We start from the raw sequence: 21,026 nt of genomic DNA on the forward strand, positions 1-21,026 counted from the left end.
ATCAGCTATAGAAAATGATAATCTAGTACAAATCCATTAACAAACTTTTATTTTTTTAATATATATTTTTATATATGTAAATAATTATATATGTTCTGGTGGAGACAGCTATAAGCAGAAGTTTTTGTTCTTACGTGAATTTAAGAGAGAAGCCACTGTTCTGAATTGAACCTCTGACTTCTATTTCACTGAAATAAGATTTCCTGCGTCGATGTTGAACTCCCCTAAAAAGGGTTGAACAACATGTACGTAAATGATGAAAGTCGTCATAACAGCATGTGTTTCTGCAGCACGGTTGTTGCGAAGGCCCCACAACGTTGCATACAGGCTTTATTTTGTTACTGTACGATGTGGTGCAAGCCAAAGTTGCCAGAACACTTACAGAGTTTAGCGCAGGCTAAGCCCCAGGGCTGGGGCACGTGCTGAGCTGGTGGTGTAGGAGCTGTTACTCAATTGTCAAATAATGGTCTGTGCTGATGATCTGTGTGGACTTCAGAGAACTGGCACTGGCTGCCAGAGACCCACTTACTCACGGGAGCATCACCCGGCTCCGGTGATGACGCTGTTACGAACACAGAGAGGGAGAAAAAAAAGGGACAACAGAGCAATGGCCTTTTTGTCTCCCAACCCCATCACGCTGGTAACCTCTGGTGCGGGGAGGGGGCCCATCCAAAACAAACACGCCGTGTTTATTTAGCGGCACGAGCCAGCGGGAAAGCCATCGTATAAGTCAGCGGCTCCCGAGCGGCCGCACAGTGCCGGTGCCGGAGGGAAACATGCCGCAGTGCGCCACTGGATCGCTGTCGCGGGACGGCCCGCGGGGACAGGTACGGGTTGGGTCTCTCTCGTTCCCCCGACGGCGGCTCGGGGGCGGGCAGCGAGGGCTTTTCGCAGCCGGAGGGGACGGAGGGGCAGGGGCGGCTCCGCTGCCGCGGCCCCGGCCCCGGCCCCGAGCGGGGGTCTCGGCTCCACGTGGAGAGCGTGGCAGCGCGGCTGTCATGTGACTATGAAGCCACACCCCCCTCGACCCACGTGGGGGTGGGGGGGCGTGGTCACATGAGAGTGGGCGGACATGGCGGCGGCGGGGCGGCTGTTCCCGCGCTGGGCGGTGTCGCTGCGGCCGGTGAGCGGGACCGGGGGGGCCGGGGCCGGCGGGCGCGGGGCTCGGCTGACGCTCTCCCTCTGTCCCCAGGTCAGCGCCGCCGCGGCGGCGGCCGGAGCCTTCCCGAAGCGTGTGAAGGTGGTGGAGGTGGGGCCGCGCGACGGGCTCCAGAACGAGAAGGTACGGGCGGGCCCGCGGGGCTCCCGGCGCCCTCAGCTTCCCGCCGCGTCTCCCTCAGCCCTTCGCGGCCCCTCAGCACCTCACTGGGGGGGGGTTCGCTAACCAATCGTTAACGTGCCATTGTGCCCCGCCGACAGGGTTTTGGGTTTTTTTTTAAATGCCGCTTTTTGATGTTGAAAGATGAGGGTTTTTTTTGCAGCGGTGGAAAAGTTTATTGTGCAAATAATAACTTTAGGTCGTTTTTCTTTTCTTCTTTTTCTTAGAATGTTGTACCGACACCAGTGAAAATTAATTTAATCAATATGCTGTCAGAGACGGGGCTTCAGGTTATAGAGGCCACCAGCTTTGTTTCCCCCAAGTGGGTTCCTCAGGTCAGTATTCAAACGGGATTCAACATCGTATATTACAAAAATGCCTAATAATAGATAGTAATCCAATGAAAAGGTTCTGCTTGCTCCAAAGTCCTTGTTCCCCTGGCTTGTAACCAGGCAAGAAGCAGCAAAGCCAAATAAAAGAGCTTGCAATGTCCCAGGCCTTCCCTTTGGACCCTGCGAAAGAGCAAATGTACAGCTCAAATACAAACAGCAGGTTGTGCACGTGTTGGCGCTGGCCTGGCTGGGTGACTGAACTATGATCCTTCACAGGGTGCAATGCTGTTTGCTCTTTAGAGGCCCGTTTCTCTTATTCCTAAATATTTCTCTTCCCGTTCTAAAATGCAATTTTAAAAATTATAATTTGCAGAAGTGGATGTTGTCACCCGTAGAAACCTTTCCTTGTTTACTTTGCAGATGGCTGACCATACTGAAGTCATGCAAGGAATTAATAAGTTGCCTGGTATTAGTTATCCTGTGCTGACCCCTAACCTGAAAGGATTTCAGGCAGCGGTAAGAGACGGCGGGGTCTGAATGTTCACCGTGCCTCATGTGCGGGGTTGCCTACGAAGGAACGTTTCAACTGTGGTTAAGGGTGGGAAATGCATCTTTCAGCAGTCTCATCTTGTAGTTCCTTTACAAGGGATCATTTTGCTGGGGAAATAGAAACCTGTTGTTTATAATAGAAAATACCTCGATTCATTTTCTATTTAAAAAAAAAAAAATCTGTTTTAATTGAGAGTGATACTTTCAGTCTTATCTGCATGTCCCACAGCTCTCCTGACTACATCCAGCAGATGTAGCTTTAGTGCTGCATCTGTAACTTTACAGTTCTTTTGAAGACAAACGTGGATGTGTCGTCATGTTTTTGCTATAGAACTATCTGAGGAAAGAATTGGGTTGTTCAGGGAAGAATTGGGGAAAAAATATTTTTTATAAAATGAGAGAACTGTAGTCATGGTTGTGCTTGTCATTTCCCTTGCAAGAGAAATCAGCTCGCTTTAATTTATGCTTTCTATTGGCAGGTGGCAGCAGGGGCCAAAGAAGTGTCGATCTTTGGAGCAGCGTCTGAGCTCTTCACTAAGAAGAACATCAACTGTTCCATAGAGGAGAGTTTGGAGAGATTCGATGAAGTGATGACTGCAGCGAGAGCAGCCAGCATTCCTGTCCGGGGGTAAGAAGTTCCTACTGCGAACTTGGCATCGAGCAGGTTGTGTGGAGAGATGTGACTGCTTGAGTTTATCTCTTTGGAGTCCAGCCCGTGCAGCGCTGGGGCGTGGGATTTCTTTTAAACTTTACCTTTTTTGGGGGGTGTCTCTCTACCTGGATGGGTGCAAGCAGATGTGAGCTCAGTGCATTGAGAAGCGTTGATTTGGCACCACCACCACACTAACACAGTTTCAGGTGCTGCCTTGGTGCAAAGCCTGTACCGCTCATGGCAGTTTACACTCCTCCAGATGGATTCACCCTGCGTGTAATTATTCTGTCTTCAGCTTTACCGAATGATCCAAAATAATACTAGCTTCTTGGCAGACATTCCACATGGAACTGCGTAGATCCACAAACCCAGCAGTCCTGTGTACTCTTGTCTTGGCAAATTTTTCATGTCCATGGAAGAAGTAGTTGTTGAATAGTTAATTATGTAAGCTTTGTCCACTGGACTGATTTTTAGAATATGAAATGAATTCTTCCATTGTATAGAGCATGCAAGATGCAGTACAGGTCCTGACTAATTTGGCCAGTATAATCTCACTTCAGTTCTCTAGCTAAAAGTGCTTATTTTTTTTAACCATAGATACGTTTCCTGTGTCCTTGGATGTCCCTATGAAGGGAAGATTTCTGCCGCTAAAGTTGCAGAGGTGAGTTCATCATAAATATAACCAGAATCTCTGAGAGGTTTTTGGCTTTTATGGATGTGAATTGGGCACTGGGGGCTGGAGGATGTGTCAAACCGTTTAACCGAAGACTGGGGAAGGTTACAGCTAGCTGAAATGGATGGGGGAATTCAGGGAGAAGAGTCTGTCGTCCCCATGGCTGTTGTGCTCCAGGGAAGCATGCCCTGATTCCTCTGTACAGCAGGTATCCAGCTCTGGGGAAGGGAATGACAAAGCTGCCTTTTCAGTAAGCATCTTGACTTTTGGACAGGTCTCAAAGAAGATGTACTCGATGGGATGCTACGAGATTTCCCTCGGTGACACCATTGGCGTTGGGACCCCGGGGAGCATGAAGGAGATGCTGACAGCAGTCATGAAGGAGGTGCCAGTTGGGGCCCTCGCTGTTCACTGCCACGATACCTACGGGCAAGCTCTTGCCAACATCTTGGTAGCACTTCAGGTAAGGTTCTTGCTTTGAAGTATAGCATCTTTCCTTGAGTTTTTTTGTCCTTGCTTGTGAACCGTAGATTTGAGGAGCAGGACCACAGTTTGTCCTTTAAGAGGAGTTTACCGATAGTGGTTTTGTTTGCAGATGGGTGTGAGCGTGGTTGATGCTTCCGTCGCTGGCCTTGGAGGCTGTCCCTACGCCCAAGGAGCGTCGGGAAACGTTGCGACGGAGGACTTGGTGTACATGCTGAACGGCCTGGGGATCCACACGGTAAGCGCGAGCAGCCTTTGCCTGCAGCAGCTGAGCCTCTCGCACGATGGCTCTGTTTGGGCTTCAGCAGGGGTTCAAAATTTGGCCCGGGGAGCAGCTGGAGGATCGCTCTGGGTCTGCTGTGCGGGCTGTGCCTGGGGGCCTTGCCTTGCCACGCCGATCCCGCTCCCGCCCGCCGGCAGCATTTCCTCCTCTCCCTTTTTCAGCGCTCTCCGATTTGACCCTCACTCTCAGAATCGCACTAGTGAGCAGCGGGCACTGAGCGCCTCCTTAAAGTGCCCTTTAAAGGCTCCCTCACCCCCTGCTAGTCTCTCCCAGTGATGCCAGTTGGTACTGGGCAGCTTTATGTGGCAGAACCGGTACCAAGGCATGTCATATCTTTTTTCCCATGAAGGGTGTGGATCTGCAGAAGCTGATGGACACAGGCACGTTTATTTGCAATGCTCTCAACAGACGAACCAATTCCAAAGTGTCCCAGGCATCTTGCAGACTGTGATACTGAATTGAGTTTCTCCTTGGATCAAGAAGAAAGCAAGGATCCGGTGTTGGCCGAGTTTCCCCTCCATGCTGCTGCCTCTTATCTTCAGTGCTCCTTCCAGGCTCAGCGCTTGAGAGGAGACGCATAATCCACCAGAATCTATGAAGAAATGAAAATATCAAGAATACTACATTCAACCTTGAAGACATTAGCTGTTTGCCTTAGAGAAGGGGGAGTGCGGATGGGCTGAGGGAGAAGTAGCGGCCGCAACACTTGCCTTCTCACAGAGAGCTGCGGTGTCTGGCACCAGCTCAGAACAGCGTCCGGTAACTTCTACCTTGAGAGTGTGTTGCCGTAAACTACCAGCAAAGGATAAACCACAGCTTTTCCAGTTAGAGCACTTCTCCAGGTCAGGCTTGACCCTTCTTCCCTTCTCTCTCCTCACTACAAATGTTAAGACTGAAATCGAAAGACTCCCCTTCGTCATTCACGTGTCAAGGGGCCGCCTTGGACCTTCTGTCTTAGCGTTTAGGGATTGTAATAACGGACTGTATCTGTTGTAAGATACTTCTAAATACTAGGAGTAAAAAACACATTATTTAATATTCTAAACTGTTAGAAATTTGGGTTAACTAAACCAGGTAAAGAGCTTTTGCTGCTGGTTTGGTTCCAAGCGCCTCTTCTGTGGGAACGCTGCATCATTGTGGGCTGTGGCCCATCCCCAGAGAGCAAACGGCGTGAAAACACGCTTATTCTATACGCACATGTACTCCTCAAGGTAGACAGGTCCTAGGGCAGTCTCCCCCAATCTTCTATTTAAAATAATTTATTTAATAGTTTATTCGTGAGACCAGAGACAAGTGGGGTCCTTCCGTGGGGTGGGCCTGGTTTGTAGCTGTGTGCTGCACCTTTCTCTGACTGTCCCAGCGTGCTGCGTACGGGACTGTCCCTCCGGGTCTCTCTACATCACTTAAATAAGCTGTAACAATTAAATAAACCGTAACACTGAAATAAGCTGGAATCGGTGAATAAATCGGTGGGTTTAAGCCCGGGGCTCAGTGGCCGCCTCCCTCCGCCAGGGGGCGCTGCGGGACAGAGCGCGCACGGCCCCTCCCCGCGGGTAGTCTGGTGTGGCCCCGCCCTCCTCCCGGCCCGCCAATGGCAGCTGTCCCCCTACGCTGCTCCCCGCCCCGGGGGGGTGTGTGGTTGCCTTATCCCGCGCATGCGCGCCGCGCGGCTTTTTGTCCCCGCTGCCGCCCCGTAGCTGGAGCGGCGGTGACACGTTTCCATGGGAGAGCGGTGCGCGTGGCACCGCGGGGGGCGGGAAGCGCGGCCGGGCCTTAAAGGGGCCGCACCCGGCGCAGAGGCAGACCGAGTGCGGCGGCGGGAGGCGGCCGGAGCGGCGGGTGAGCGGGCGGGGTGGGGGGTGGGGGGCGCCGGGGAGCCAGGCCCGAGGGCGGGAGGTGAGCGGAGGGACGTGCTGCCGTACCCAGCCGTGCCTTCCTTCAGCAGGGAGATCCCGGGCCCCTGAGGTAACCCCGGGCCCCTGAGGTAAATCCAGCCCCTGAGGTAACCCCGGGCCCCTGAGGTAACCTCCGGGCCTGAGGTAAATCCAGCCCCTCGGGGCCCCCCAGCCCTACAGGGACCTCCAGTCCCGGCCCCTCAGGTAAGCTCTGGACCCGACCCCAGCCCCCCAGGCAATGCGCAGCCCCTCAGGAGACCCCCGGCCCCACAGGCAGCCCTGGTCCCGGCTCCTCAGGTAACTCCCGGCCCCAAGCTCAGACCCACGGGTATCCCCGGCCCTGCGGGTAACCGCGGCCTCGCAGGTAACCCTGTCCCGGGGCTGTGCCACGTCCACACCCTGTCCCACGGGCCCCTGCCCTGTCCGCCTGCCTGCTCACCTGCCCGGTGAAAAGCAGCGTTATTTGGGCTTTCCAGCCCCCACCTGCCTGGCTCAGGCTCCGGCCTCCCCTGGAGCTGCCCTCCCTGCCTGCCAGAGCAGCCCTGGGGCCGGCAGCAGACACAGAGCAGGGCAGTTTAGGGGTTTCAGTTTGGTTTTCAGCCTGAGACGCAGCTCTGAGAGTGACTAAAGTCACCCAGGGTGGAAACTTTCCCTGTGCTGCCTTCACATGCCTTGGTAATAAAGTGGATTCTCCCTCCTACCCGCTGGGCAGGAGCTGCTGCTGGGTTCCCAGGGACCGGGGGCTTTCTGGCAGGTTAGCTTCCAGGTTTCCACTTTGTATATGCCAGCAAATGTCCCTGTAGTCTGCAGTGACGCAGTGCCCACCTTCCTGGGAAGCAGGGGTGGAACGGGGCCAGCGCTGGGCAAAGGAAGGGAGGCTGGAGGGAGTGCTGGGACTGTTGTAGAGAGGGGATTTCAGAGCTGGAGAAAAAACAGGGAATGGGGGGAAGAGGGCAGAGCTGATGTCCCTTGAGGAGACTACCCAAGTTAATACCGTTAGCTGACTCCCTGCCCTTGTGCTGTGGGGTGAATTAGCCTGAGGGATTTGTGCTGTAGGATATGGGTGACACCAGGATCTTGACTGGATTTAAAAGAACAAGGGTTTTTCCCCCGGGATGTGACAAGTGGCAGATAAACCTTCCCTGCCCGGGAGGTGTGAACCACCTCGCCAGGGTGTGCTACAACCTGCCCAGCCCGTTCCTCTCCGGATATTGTTCTGGCTCTGGCCTGGCCAAGTGCAGGGAGTGCCTAGAGGCAGTGCTGACGTGACAGTGTCCCTTGCCCTTTCCCTCTCAGGGCCCTTGGCTGTCGTGCCCACCCCAGGCCGCTTCACACAGCACTCTGCACTGAAGGGCCTTTCCTCCCCCAGGGAACCATGGCAGAGAAGATCCTGGTGACCGGTGGAGCTGGCTACATTGGCAGTCATTGTGTGCTGGAGCTGGTGGAGGCTGGCTATGTCCCCGTGGTCATAGACAACTTTCACAATGCCATCCGAGGTACGGAGAGCCTTCATCCCTTCCCACGCAAGGGGCTTGGCCCCTCTCAGCCTGTGCCAGGACCTCCAGCTATCCCAGTGCCTCATCCCCTTCCATCTCCCCAGGGGCAGACGCGCTCCCCGAGAGCCTCCGGCGTGTGCAGCAGATCGTGCGCCAGCCCATCCTCTTCCAGGAGCTGGATATCACCGACGAGGCAGCGCTGCAGGAGCTCTTCAGTAAGGTGAGAGCAAGAGCTACAGTGCCCCAAGGTGGCCTCATGGGCTCCGAGGGGCGAGAGGGGTTTGTGCTGGGAGTGGGAGCCAGGAGGGAGACGTGGACTGGGGAGGACGGTGCTGAGGAAATGCTGTCACCAGCAAACGTTCCTCTGGGCCGTGGAGACCACGCAGGCTCCCTGAATGAAACTCCTGGGGAGAATTCTGACTGGTTTCTGCCTGGAGTTTCTGTCTCATATTGCTGTGGCACTAATGCCAAGCTCTTTCTCCACCTGCAGCACCGTTTCTCAGCCGTGATGCACTTTGCGGGGCTGAAAGCAGTGGGGGAGTCTGTGCAGAAGCCCCTGGAGTACTACAGGGTGAACCTCACCGGGACCATCCGGCTGCTGGAGGTGAGCGGAACCGGGAGGGCAGCGTGTGGTGCTCGGGGTGGGTGCTGGGTGACTGGCGCTGGCTGTGAGCCTGCTCTGGGGTGGCTGTGCTGGCTGGCAGCCTGGTCCCTGTGGTGCTCCCCATGCCCAGGCCCTGTCCCAGGGGTGTAACGGTGCCTGCATGGCAGGAGCTGCCGCCTGCGGAGGGCTGAGCTGTGCAGCTGAGCTGGAGGGCACGGAGCTTGCTGGCTCAGTGGCGGCTGGTCCCTGCTCCCCAGACCATGAAAGCCCACGGCGTGAGGAACATCGTGTTCAGCAGCTCTGCCACCGTCTACGGAGACCCCAAGTACCTGCCCCTGGATGAGAACCACCCGGTTGGAGGCTGCACCAACCCCTACGGCAAATCCAAGTACTTCATCGAGGAGATGATTCGAGATCTCTGCAAAGCAGAGAGGGTGAGAAGCTGCCCGAAGGCACGCAGGGCTGGGAACCGAGGTCTTTTCCCACTGGAGCGTGCTGGGGTGAGCAGGCAGCACCGTGCAGCGCTACACCCTCCCCAGGCAGCCATGTTTGTGTGTCTCCCTAGGACTGGAACGCCGTTCTCCTGCGCTATTTCAACCCCATCGGTGCCCACGAGTCAGGCATGATCGGAGAAGATCCTCAGGGGATCCCGAACAACCTCATGCCCTACGTGGCGCAGGTACCACCCCGTGCCAGCCTTTGAGGACCCCCGGGCGCATGGTGCCTGTGTGGGGCACAGGCTGACGGGGCTCTCCTGGGCTTGTCCCTCTGTGCAGGTGGCAGTGGGGCGCCGGGAATTCCTGAGTGTGTTTGGGAACGACTACAAGACGGACGATGGAACGGGTACATCACAGAACGGGTGGAGGAGAGACATCCCATCCCCTGGGGCAGCCATCGCAGCTCCTCAGCCTGGCTGCACCCCGGGCAGGAGAGCTTTGTGCTCACCTTCTGTGTCCCCGCAGGCGTCAGGGATTACATTCACGTCGTGGATTTGGCCAAGGGCCATATCGCTGCTTTGAAGAAGCTCAAGGAGAACTGTGGCTGCAAGGTACCAAGGCTGTTGTCTGGGGGGCGGTCGGCCTTGCTGGGGCTGTGGGGCTGGGCCAGGGCTGGGGTCTCACAGCCCTAGGGGAGCTAAAGGGGGGGCCTAGCCCTTCTCCCCTTGCAGAAGAAGCTGACCCATGTCCCTTCTCCTCCTCCCAGATCTACAATCTGGGAACAGGCACCGGCTACTCTGTCCTGCAGATGGTCCAGGCCATGGAGAAAGCCTCAGGGAGGGAGGTAAGGTCTGACCTGCAGCCTGCAGGGCCACAGGCACAGAGCCAGCTGCTCCCACAGGCCCCCCCCTTGCCACCCCAAGCCGTCACTGCCACGGCAGCCCTTGTGCCTGCGTCTGCAGCAGCCACTGGCACCACCCCCTCAGCTCCCAGGCCTCAGATGAGTCCCCTCAGCTGAGCCCCCAGACCCCACGGTGCTGCTTTCCCTGCAGATCAAGTACAAGATCACGGGCCGACGGGAGGGAGATGTGGCCTCCTGCTACGCCAACCCGGCGCTGGCCGAGCGCGAGCTGGGCTGGAAAGCTGCCTTTGGCCTGGACAAGATGTGTAAGAGCATCCCCTTCCCCGGCATGCCGTGCGCCGCCGGCTGCCCCCTCTCCTGGCCCACCCCTCACCGCCGTTCTCCCTGTTGCAGGTGAGGACCTGTGGCGGTGGCAGCTGCAGAATCCCACAGGCTTCAGCAAGAACTGAGCCGTGACCCGAGGGCTCTCCTGGCTGCCGTGGGCTGCTCCGGGCCAGCCCTGCCTGCCTCCCCCCATGGCCCCAGCGAGGCTGCGATCATCCTGGGTGCAGTTCCAGCTCCCCCTCCTGCCTCTTGCGTGGGGCAGGAAAGCAGGAGCATCCCCAGCCTCTCCACTCCTCATCCTCATCCCCTCAGGTCCTTTGCATCTCATAGAGCAGAAACACAAGGAAGAAGGGAGCCAGAGCCTGGCTTTGGCACCCAGGGCACAAAACCCCCTCGTGGGAATGCACAGGGGCTGGTGCCAGCCCCAGCAGGCAGAAGGGGCTTGGCTGGGCCCTGCAGCCGCTATCGGAGCTGCTCCTAGGCCCTCCCTGTGCCCTGGGAAGCGGCCACATCCAGCACTCAAACAAGGGAGTCCTGTTGAGCCCAAACTGCGGAGGAAACCCACCCGTTCCCTGCTGCACCCAGCCCCCAACCCGCCCAGCTCAGGGAGCAGCAGAGGGTCCCGGTCTCAGGGGGGAAGCCGGGGCACCCACTGCCCCCTGCCCTGGGCACGGAGAGGGCTGCTGAGCACCTACCTCATGGCCTCGGGCCCCAGGAACCCCCTGATCCCCCACTCCCACAGGGACCAGTCACATCCCGAGGCCACCATGGCTCATTTCCCCAGCCTGGCTCCCCCAGGGCGAAAGCCCCGATGGCTGCCAAGGGCTTCCCTCCCCCCACACCTTTTCCCCTGCCCCCCAGCGTGGTTTTGGGGACCAAATCTCATCTCCCATGTGCTCCTGCCGAGCCCGAGGAGCCCCTGCCCATGGCTGTGCCAGCCCTGGGCACGGCCGGCCTCGCCTGGCTGCACGCAGCCCCCCTGCTGCTGTTAGATTTGGCTGGTGCCTGGTTTTGCTTTCACATTGCCTGTGGCAGCCGCTTCCGTAATCACGTTGCCAAAGGCTTCCCAGGAGAAGGCTCTGCTCAGCTGTCAAATACTGGTCCTATTTATTACTGGCAGCTCTAACGGCTTCGTTAGGCAGCGATGACGCAGTCAGCCCGGTTTGCTGTCAGTTGGATTAATAACTTATGCTACTAAATTATGAATTGAGCTTTTGATTCGTTTTTAAATAAACTTTCTTACTTTCTAAGTGGCAGCTCTGTTCTGCTTCCCCTCAGCCGGAGCTGCTGCCCCTGGGGCCTCGTGCTAATCCGCTCCCCCCAAACCTTCGTTACAGAGGTGCTGACGGTGCTTCCTGCCCGGCCACGAATGACGCTAGCTCAGCTCTGGGAGAGGTTTATGATTTATTTAACCTTGTTTCTGACTCTGTGGAACACACACACAAAAACCCCCAAACATTTACAAGGAAGACAAAAGAGAGAGAGAGAAGAAGAAGAAAAAAAAAAAAAAAGCTGTATTGAGGAATGGAGAGAAGCCGTTCTCCCTCCCGGGTCCTCAGCACGGCCCCGGCCAGGCACGTGCTGCTCAGGCGGGGAGCGAGCAGGAATGCTCTGCAAAGGGGCCAGCGTGGCCACCCGTGGCCGTGCCCAAGGATGGCCACGAGTCCCGGGCCCCCGCTACGCACATGGTTCCAGTTCACAGTCAAATAGGTCGGTCTGTCTGTCCGCCAGCCCTCAGGTAACCTGCAGGGAGCTGCGTTCCCGTCCCAGCCAGCGCCTCTCGCCTCCCCACCCGCTGAGCGCAGGGAGGGGAGGACACAGCAGCTTTAAAACAGACAAAGTAGAAGAAACAGCAGGACTGAACCCCAAGCAAGGGGAAGAGCCGGGCTCACCCCAAAACCAGCAGCAGGTTTGCTGGTTTAAGACTTCCTAAACGGAGGGGGGGAAAAAAACAAAACCAAACCCCAACCCAAAACAACCCAAGAAACCAACCAAGGATGGGTCTGTCAGATCCGACTCTCCGGAGAGTGGGTTATTGCTTTGCGCATCCCAGGCAGGGAGGGCATAGCTGGAGCAGAGCTGCCGGCACCGAGCCCCCCGCCTGCCCCCCACCCGGAGCAGCCCTCGCCGAGGTGCCGGCCCTGGCACCGCGAGCCCGGCCACAGCCCGCTGCTGGCCACGGAGCACCGAGCAGAGGCTCTGCGGAGTGAGGGGCCCGACAGGGCATCGACCCACACCGAGCCGGAGCACGCGAGAGGGAGCGACGGCCCTTAGGCTAGGCGGGTTTTGTGGTGTATGGTTTTTTTTAAAAGACATGTACAGCTCCAGCCCGGAAGGGCCCAACAGTGCTGTGGGCTCAGCCCATGGAGGAGAGGCGAGGAGAAGGGCAGCGCTGCTCAACAGCAAGTGCCCTCGGCCCTGCGGGAGGGGAGGGGGCGGCCAGGAGCCCACCCGCGGAGGAGACATTCGGGGCTCTGTGCCTGGGGAGCTGCTCTGCTGGTGGGGACAGGCCCGGTCCCGCACCCCAGCCAGGCCACTGCTCGAGAGAGGGACAAGCCTTGGCTGCAGCCTCCAGCCAGCCCGGCGAGGGATCCCAGGGAAACCCGTGATTGATTGTACACGGAAAGGCCAACAGAGCCCACAGCCCCGGCCCTGGGGAGCACGGAGACCCCCGTGCTGCCCCGCAGGATGGGGCGCAGCGGCACCTGGGCGTTAGATGCTGGTGAGATGACCGCTGGGAGCAAACCTGCTTCCTCCAGCTACGCCAGCCTGGGCCAAGAGCCATCCCTGGGGGCCGGGGGGGGCCTCTCCTCACCTCTCCTCTCCCTCCCCAAGCCAGCCCAAGTCCAAAGGGAAGGAGAAGTAGCAGCAAGAGAGACGTTAAGGACCGGGCCAGCGCCGGGCGGGCTCCGTGGCAAAGCTGCTCAGACACCGGCTGTAAACGGCAGCGCTTTGGGGCTCTGAGGGCACAGAGCTAGGCCGAGGAAGGGAGAGATGCCTCTGGGAGCCCTCGCCGGGCTGAGGAGGAGATTGTAAAAGCAACAAGAGGAGGAGGAGAAGGAGGAAGGAGGCGATTATCTCGAGGAGGGCAGAGCTGCCACAAGCCCGATGGCTGAGGCTGCTGGAGCGGGGGGTGAGCCCGCTGGGGAGTGTGCGTGTGCGACAGGGCAGGGGCCGGGGCCCCGTGCGAGGAGGTGCAGGAGCTGCGCGGACACCTTTCTGCCGGCCCCGGGAGACGGGGCAGCTTTTGGCAGTACCGGCCCAGAGCAGAGCCTCTCCCCTGGGCCTTGAGGCGTTCGCAGGAGAGTCCCGGGTTCCTGAGCTCTGATTGAAAACCCGTGAGTCGCCTGAGCGGAGGCCGAGAGCAGCCGCGGAGAGGATGGGCCGAGGGCAGAGGAGGAGCACGGGCTGCTCTGGGCCACGGAGGGCTCCGGAGGGTGCCCCAGCCCTGCCCTGTGCCCGCACCGCTCCTCCCGCCACACAGGGGCACGTCCCACCCCTAACACTGTTACAAAAAAACCCAAACCCAACAAAAAAAAACCTCACCCGCGCCGTGCCAGACCCACACACTGCGGTGCCTGAACGGGGAGTCGAGGGGATGGTGACCCCCACAGAAACCGCTCAGAGCAAGAGGAGGAGAGAAAAGGCCACTCGAAGACTCGCCTTAGACAGCTCCAATCTCAGCTCCGAGAGCAGCAGGGAGAGACGGGGCACCCCAGCCGGAGAAGACGCGGTGCGAGGAGACGGGGAGAGGTGGGGGCTGGGGGTGCGGCGGGAGGTGCGGTGGGGTGCCATGGCTTCCGTTTGCAGCGGACGGGTCACGGGGGAAAGATCAGCGGCTGTGACCTCGGCGTCCTTCCCTGCAACAGTCTCGATTGGCTCCGCTTAGATCCGGGGCAGCAGCTTCTCGATGAACTCCTTCACCGCCATCATCTCCTGCAGAGAGCGCAGAGCCCATCACGCCGGGGCTCCTCAAGGACCCTGCCTTGCCCCAAGCACGGGGGCACGAGGGCTGCGCAGCCTCCCCGGAGTGAATCGGGGAACAAACACGTCCCGTGTGTTCTGGACTCAGCAATGTCCCTGCCCTGCCTGACCCACCGTGCCGGGGTTGGTCCCAAAGCCGAGACGAGCCCCTGACGGTCCCATCCCCTCTCTCCGCCCCGAGGCACTGACCTGAGGACAGGAACTGTGCATCACGCCGGGGTAGGTTTTGAACTGGACCTTGGTGGGGGTGACGACAGATTTCAGCTTCTCAGCAGTGAGAGCCCCGAAGCGGACGGGGATCATGGGGTCCATCTCCCCGTGGCACTGCAGGATGGCGATGTCCTTGTTCACGCCGTTATTCGCCGCCTGCAGCGAGGAAGGAATTGCTCAGGGGTGCCCAGGAGAGCGGATGCCCCGTGGGGAACGGGGCAGGTGCTTTATCTGTGTCCCCATGCACATCATCTGGCAGCTCCCCTCCTCAAGAGGAGCTGCTCACACAGCGCCTGCTGCTCTGCCACCAAACGCCTCCTCCCACGCTGCCACCAGGACCGAGCTGCTTGCGAGGAGGCCTGGGGAGCAGATGGGCTCGCAGATGCCCACACCAGATCGGCGGCAGAGCCCTGATCTCTGCTATACCCTCCCCTGCCCCAGGCCCCAGGAGCAGGGACGTGGGATTAAGCCCCTGCCACAGCCACCTCGTGCCTCCAGCAACCCCAGGCTTGCTGCAGCGAATTCCGGATGGGAAAATCCACCTCCCCCCTGCCCAAACCGACCCTCCCTGCGAAGACGCGTGGCAGCAGCAGCGCGGGGTTACCTGCGGGAAGGCCTTGTGCAACGGGAGCCAGCAGCTGAGCGCCACGATGCCGGCTAGCTGGTGCTGGCAGGTGAGAGCCGTGTACAGCGACAACGCACCGCCCTGCAGCGGGCGAGGAAGGTCTGTTAGTGCTACGGGGGGATCCGCAGCCCCGGGGCACCCACCAGCCCCGGCTCACCCAGCATCCACCCGCCTCCTCGCCAGGGATGCTCCCTTTAAGGGGTGTCTTCAGACGGCGAAGAGGGGTCCCAACCCTCAGTCTGCTCCACCTCGGCCCCCCGCAGCCCAGCTCACCTGTGAGAAGCCCCCAGGATGATGCGGTTGGGTGGGATCCCGTTCTTCATCTCATGCTCGATAATTGCTTTAACTGGAAGAAGAGAGAGGAATGGGTCAGCAGAAGGTGGAGGGGGCTGAAGAGCATCACCCGACGCCTTGGGGTGCACACAGGACACTCAGCACATCAGGGAGAGGCAAGTGCCAGAGGTCCCATGGACTGAACGCACTTGGCTTCAGCCAGGGAGAAGGTGGGCTGGGATCACAGGAGAGCAAAAAGGAAGGAGAGGTGGAAGGAAGACATCCACTTCTGTCCCAGTGAGGGAGAGATGCCCAGGAGCTCAGCGCTTTCCCCCTCAAAGCCTCTTACTGTTTTCCGCAGCTTTCTTGATTCCAGCTTCATCCTCAGGTGCATCCGGAGTCAATCCCATCAGGTCAAACCTGGGAGAAGAAGCAGCGTCAGCCCCAAACCTCTCCCAGCACCCAGGGTGTGGGGAGGTGGGAGCTGGGTGTGCTCTGCCCTTCCCCTGACTCCTACAGGGCAGTGGATTTGGGCTCTTCAGTCCCCTCCCCGCCCCTCACTCCCCAAAATACACCCCAAAAAGGGTCCCACCCACCCCTGCCACCCAAAGCACTGACCAGGAGGGCATAACCATTTTCATGTTGAGGGTCACCGGGATCCGGGGCCTGCGGAGAAAACAGTTTCGATGTTTTAGTTCAAGTGCAAGAGATACAAGTCCAAGCCGAGGGGAGCGGGGTGACCGGCCCTCCTGCCTGCAGCTGCATGATGAGGTTCCCAAGGGACAGCAGCGGGTCGGTGCCACCAGACCCAGCCTGGGGGCTGCAAGGTGACCCCAAGGATCATCCATGAGCCCCAAGCAGATTCCGGCTGAGCTGGCAGCTCCAGGGCGTTGCCAAGCAGCCCGCCTGCGGAGGAGAGCACCTGCGTCCCTCTCCTGTTTGCTGCTGCTGAGCCAGGAGATGCTGACGGAGTGGCTGCCTCTGCTGCCGAGATGGGACACCGAGAAGCCGAGGCCCCGATGCCGGGGACGCTGCTGCGGCAGAGCTCTCCCAGCCCGGTGAGTGCCCCCCTGCATGGGCTGCTATCGACACTGGGGACGCATCGGGGAGCGTTTCCTTCCCTTTCTGCCGAGTCCCCTCCTGCCTAACGAGGGGGACGGGGAAGGAGCTCTGGTGCTTTTGGCTTTCACCGCGGCCGCTGGGGAGAGGTGGAGGACAGGAGCGGGGAGAAAACAGACTCAGAGCAGCAGCTCCTGCGCTGATCGGCTCTGTGGGGAACCACTCTGCCTGCAGGCAGAAAATGTCAGGGCTGGGGCTCTGCACGAACCGGCCACAGCAGGAGAGCAAGACTCACTGCACAGCCCCGCGGGTAGGTCAGGGCACAGGCCACTGTCTGCCTCCCTGAACAGTCTCGGCAGCGGACACCAGCGTCACAGCCCACCCAGGCTCCCTAAGGCCCCTTCCCGAAGCAAGGACGGCACTTACGCGTGAGGGCAAATATATTTCACGTAGGGGAGGCGGATGGAGGAGAGAGCGTCAGCCCAGCTGTGCCTGGGGAGAGAGGAGAGGAGGGAGTTCAAGGCTTGCCTTAGCATTTTGGAGGATACTGGCGAAGGTGAAGGATTTCCCCCCAGGACAGGTTTTCTCCAAGGCTGCTGGCGCCCTGCCCTGACGTTATTTTACCAGGTCCTGCCCACCCCAGCAGCCTGAACCCCAATGTGAACCCCCGGCACAGATCTCCTCTGCGGCAGGGCAAAGGCAGCACACAAAGCCCCGCAGCTGGAGGCAGAGGAGCTGCTATCAGCAAGGGAGGAGGGAGAATCTCCTGTGCAGGGAGAAGCCTTTTGTTACTGCTGTATCTCACACTGTCCTCTAAGGTAGCCTTGCACATCAGAGAGATGCACTCGCATAGACACAACCCAACTCCCAGCCTTCCCAAGGACTGGAAAAACCGCAGTGCTTATCTGCTTGCCTTAAAGAAAGCAGAAAATCAAACCCGCAGGAGGCGGGGGGCTGCCAAGCTGCCGGGATCATAAATATTCAAGTGCAGACAGCTGCCGGCCGGCGATTCCCTGTGAGGGTGGCGCAGGCACGGCTATCGGACTGAGCTCAAAGCCCCAGACAAATCTCGGAGCTGCCCCGGGGGCACCGGCGCTCGCAGCAAACGGCCAGGCCCGGGCCCGCGTTCAGCAAACCACGCGTCACAGCTAGAGCCAGCTCTAGGAATACTCACCCCGTGTCTCCAAGGCCATGTAAAAAAATGACCTGTTAAATTAAGCAGAAAAACAAAAGAATTAGCTGGTGCGACAGCCAGTGCCCTGGGAGAGAGGCAGGGCTGGGCTCGCAGGGAAGCGGCAAAAGGCCACTTAGTCACTAACTAGAAGAGACTCAAACAGGCACAAATTAGCCGATGCTAATGACATGCCTCTGCAGCTCTGAGCATGACGGATGGGTGGAACAGGCATATCATCGTCATCATGCCACAGAGCCTGCTCTCACAGCCAGGTCCGTGGGTGTCGGCGGCCCCTTGGCCGCCCAGCGTAGCAGAGGGCCAGGGAGCGATGGATCGTCCTGCCAGGCTGCACGGCACCACGCTGAGCAGAGGCCGAGCTTGCCAAGGACTCACAAAACCCATCCCTACAGGCTTTTCATCTAAGGCTAGAGCAACCCCTAAGCAATGGGGAGCAGAGGGAAGGCAGCCTGCCGGGCCCCAGGGATGGACAGAGGATTTTCTTCAGGGGATTTGCTTTTAAAAGCTCAAATAGCCAAATCAGGTCCAACTCCCACTGACTTCCCTGCAGGTCAAGCCTAGCTGCGAGGCTGTGCCCATGCTTCCGCGCTGGACCAAGCACCAGAAACAGCCCAGCCCAAAGGACAGTTACTTTTCCCCAGCAAGACGAGACCTTGCTGGTCCTGCATCCCCTTCGATGCACCCAGATGTACACCTGAAGAGCTGAGGGACTACGGGCTCAGCTCGTGGCCCCTCTGAACCCCACGGAAGCAGCTCCTTATCTTCAAGACGGCTAAAAGGGAGGAAGCAGGTGAGGCAGGAGGGGTCCGGCCCTTACCGCGGCAGTCTCCCGCTCTGCCCCTGAGACAGTCACTGCGTCAGCGAGGAGGGGGACAGACATGTTGTTACCACACATACACCGAGAGGGACTCAGACACTGGCACCTGCGGGACAGAGGGACAAAGGTAAGGCAGGAAAATAAACCCCTCTTGCTCCCTGGCAACTATTTGCTCCAGAGGGACCAGCTATTTGGGGGAAAATTAAAGAGTACATGAAGGCTTTGATGTTTAAGCCCTTGGGACAGCCCCACTCCGTCCCTGGCCTGGCAACGCCGGAAAGCCAGGAAGCAGCAAACGCTTCCCACGTCGCAGCACCAGATGCGTGCGAGCGGGGATGCGCGCGCGGGGTGTTGGAAGTGTTAAAATTAGCTCTTTCTGTTACACCTCAAAGCCAAAGTTATTTCTGTGACTGGAACGACACGGGCAGAGGGCGGCCGGGCGATGCGCAGCCTCAGCATCCCTTCCCGGCTGCCAGCGGAGCCGAGGAGGAGCCTGACCCACATCTGCTCCGATAGGGAAGCAGGAAACGCCGGCCCTCAGCACGCACCAGCACAGGCTTTACAGCACTAATAAAAGGTCCAGCCCTCTTTTATGGAGCCATTTAGGGATAAACCGGAGCGTCCAAGTGCTGGCCTGAAACCCAGCCCGGCGCTGCCTCCCAGAGCCTGCACCCCCCCAGCGATGGCATCCCTGTCCCTCCCCGAGGGGCAACCAGCCGGGGCCACTGCCGCTGTCCCCACCGCAACGGCCTCCTGCCAGCACGAAGGGCTGATTGTCACCTCCCGGATCCCGGTCACCTGTGGGGCGGGCGGCTCCGGCAGAGCTAACAGCTCCCACGACACCACCTTCAGACGCGACAGTCGACGGTGTTTGTTCCCAGTCCGGGCGCAAATCACTAAAACTACTGCACCTCACGTGACAGGCCCTAACCCCCGCTTACCGCCCAGGACTAATTAGATCAGAGTACGTTTACAGCGCTGCCATCATCTCCCAGAAGCAAGACCAGCCTCCCGGCTACTGCCAGGAGCAAAATCAGCCCCCGTGGTCCGCTCGAGTCTTCACATCTCACAACGAGCACCATCCCCAGAGGGTTTTGGATGGCACGGGACCACCTGAACCCCCCCCCCCCAAACTCCCGGTACCCCGGCAGACAGCCTTACCCAACAGAAACAGCCTCCTCCTCTACCAGCCCGGGCCAAGACCTGCCCGACTCGTTTCACCAACTGTTCGTCAGCTGTTTCCCCGACTCAAATGAAAACACCGGGAACAACAAGCTCCTCGGGTCTGGCGAACCTCACAGACGCCCAGCCCACGTGCTCGTGTGTACTCCAGGGTCAAAACAACCAGCGAGGAAAAACAGCACCTGCCAAAAATCCTGGCGAGAAGAGCCATAAATAAAAGCATCTTCCATGACAGATGGAGACGCTGAAACGTGCTCCCCCTGAGCAGACACAGACTCAAGTCTGCTTTATTCACACAGGCTTCAGGGAAAGGAGGGGTTTCGAAGGTCAAGGCTGCCCGAAGCACCCCACGGGCCACCCCTTGGAGACACCCGAGATTTCTCTGGGGTGTTTCTGCCCCACTCCTGGGGTATCTACAGGAGGGTCCATGGCTGCCGCCACAAGACCAGCTCGAGCAGAGCTAGCCATGAGGCCAAAACGTAACACGGGAAGGATAAAGCCCCCAAAACGGGTCTGTGCCTGCATAAAGGCACCCACACACACACACACAAAAAAAAAAAGAACTTTTGAGAGACCTGTGTCCGATTTGGGCTGTTTCAGTGGTAGCCCCAGAGCTATCGCACCCCACTCCTGCCCCTGCTCGCCCCCGAGAGCAATGCCAGCGGGAAACCCCCGGCCCGGCCCCGGGGTGGGAGCAAGTCGCTCATCGTGGTTTATTAACGTGCCCCGGTCTCTCCCGCAGGCCCGAACCGGTGCAGGGAGGGAAAGCCACCAGGAGGCTGGAGAAATCCCGCCTGGAAGCAGCTGGACGGGAGGGATCGTGGGGGGTGCGGGGGCCCGAGGGGAGGCGGGAGCCTGCCTGAACCCCACGCACGGTTCGGCCGCCCCGCGAGCTTCCCGGCTGGAACGGGAACGCCAGTTTTCCGTGGAAATGGGGCTTTTGGGGGGGGGGGGTGTTGCTAAAGGCTGGGAGTCTGGAGGGCTCGTACCGATTCCCCGGGAGGCCCCTGGGCGTGGGAGGAGGTGGGTTTGCGGCGGGAGGGCGGCTCCACGCTGCGTGGAGCGGCCCCGTTACCGGCAGCGTGCTCCTCCGCCGCCCCGAGCACGAGGCCGCAGGGCGCCGGGACCCACCCGGGACCCACCCTCGGCCACCGGCCAGAGCTAGAACCGCAGCGGGGGCGGGCCGGGGAGCGGAGCCCCGGATCGCCGGCCTCGCTGACGGAGCCCCCCGCGCCCGGCCCGCAGCTGCACCAGCCGGTGATCTACCGCCCCGCTCCCCCCGTTAAACACACCGGCAGCGCCGCGGGGAAGGGGTCCCCTCGGCCCGCCCCGGCCTCCCGCCGCCGCTGCTCCCCCGCCCCATCCCCGCGGCGCCGGGAGGCGGCCCTGCCCTCACGGAGCCCCCCCCCCCCCGCCCCGGTCCCGTCCCCGTCCCGTCCCCCCCCCCGCCGCGCCCCGGTGGTACGTCCCGCCCCGCACCTCTCCCGCGGGCCCGGCGCGCGCTCTCCTCCCGGCTCCCCCGACGCGCTCCCACCGGAACTTCCGCCCGCCGGGTCGCGGCCGGGTCAGCGCGGCGGAAGTGACGCGCCGGCCGTCTCTCGGGGTGGCGGAGCCGCCATCTTCGCAGCGGGCCCGGGGTCCCGCTCGGGCCTCGGGATAGAGGCGAGCGCGGCGGGGCCGGCCCCGGCCAGGAGGGGAAACGCGGGGCGGCTGGAGCTGTCACGGGTGGATTGGGGAGAGGCCGCGGTCCCCCGCCGTTACCACAGCCCCCCTTCC

General features: G+C 59.8%; 3 protein-coding genes across 4 annotated transcripts; 2 read left to right on the top strand and 1 right to left on the bottom strand.

The window, feature by feature from the left end:
* Positions 1 to 776: 776 nt before the first annotated feature.
* On the top strand, positions 777 to 5,721 carry HMGCL (3-hydroxy-3-methylglutaryl-CoA lyase). Of its 2 annotated transcripts, none has more exons than XM_050909841.1 (9): positions 777 to 827; positions 1,193 to 1,282; positions 1,546 to 1,653; positions 2,071 to 2,166; positions 2,679 to 2,827; positions 3,449 to 3,512; positions 3,799 to 3,987; positions 4,120 to 4,245; positions 4,640 to 5,721. In XM_050909841.1, the coding sequence occupies exons 1-9, from the start codon at positions 777 to 779 to the stop codon at positions 4,739 to 4,741; spliced, it is 975 nt and encodes a 324-aa protein (XP_050765798.1). In that variant the 3' UTR covers positions 4,742 to 5,721. The 2 variants fall into 2 exon arrangements, with proteins under 2 accessions (XP_050765798.1, XP_050765799.1); XM_050909842.1 differs by lacking the exon at positions 777 to 827 and adding an exon at positions 1,073 to 1,123.
* A 1,773-nt stretch (positions 5,722 to 7,494) lies between these two features.
* On the top strand, positions 7,495 to 11,158 carry GALE (UDP-galactose-4-epimerase). Its single transcript, XM_050909803.1, has 10 exons — positions 7,495 to 7,681; positions 7,786 to 7,901; positions 8,172 to 8,285; positions 8,543 to 8,719; positions 8,851 to 8,964; positions 9,062 to 9,128; positions 9,248 to 9,333; positions 9,489 to 9,566; positions 9,775 to 9,889; positions 9,978 to 11,158. The coding sequence occupies exons 1-10, from the start codon at positions 7,561 to 7,563 to the stop codon at positions 10,031 to 10,033; spliced, it is 1,044 nt and encodes a 347-aa protein (XP_050765760.1). The 5' UTR covers positions 7,495 to 7,560; the 3' UTR covers positions 10,034 to 11,158.
* Positions 11,159 to 11,295: 137 nt separating this feature from the next.
* Positions 11,296 to 20,746, bottom strand: LYPLA2 (lysophospholipase 2). Its single transcript, XM_050909804.1, is given in 11 exon segments — positions 11,296 to 13,844; positions 14,082 to 14,258; positions 14,707 to 14,808; positions 15,001 to 15,017; positions 15,020 to 15,073; positions 15,350 to 15,420; positions 15,619 to 15,666; positions 16,486 to 16,551; positions 17,234 to 17,265; positions 18,069 to 18,174; positions 20,730 to 20,746. Coding segments are annotated over 10 exon segments (696 nt in total). The 5' UTR covers positions 18,147 to 18,174; positions 20,730 to 20,746; the 3' UTR covers positions 11,296 to 13,793.
* Between the last annotated feature and the right edge of the window lie 280 nt (positions 20,747 to 21,026).

This window comes from Gymnogyps californianus, chromosome 22 (assembly GCF_018139145.2).
Source record: "Gymnogyps californianus isolate 813 chromosome 22, ASM1813914v2, whole genome shotgun sequence".
In the NCBI taxonomy this organism is placed as follows: domain Eukaryota; kingdom Metazoa; phylum Chordata; class Aves; order Accipitriformes; family Cathartidae; genus Gymnogyps; species Gymnogyps californianus.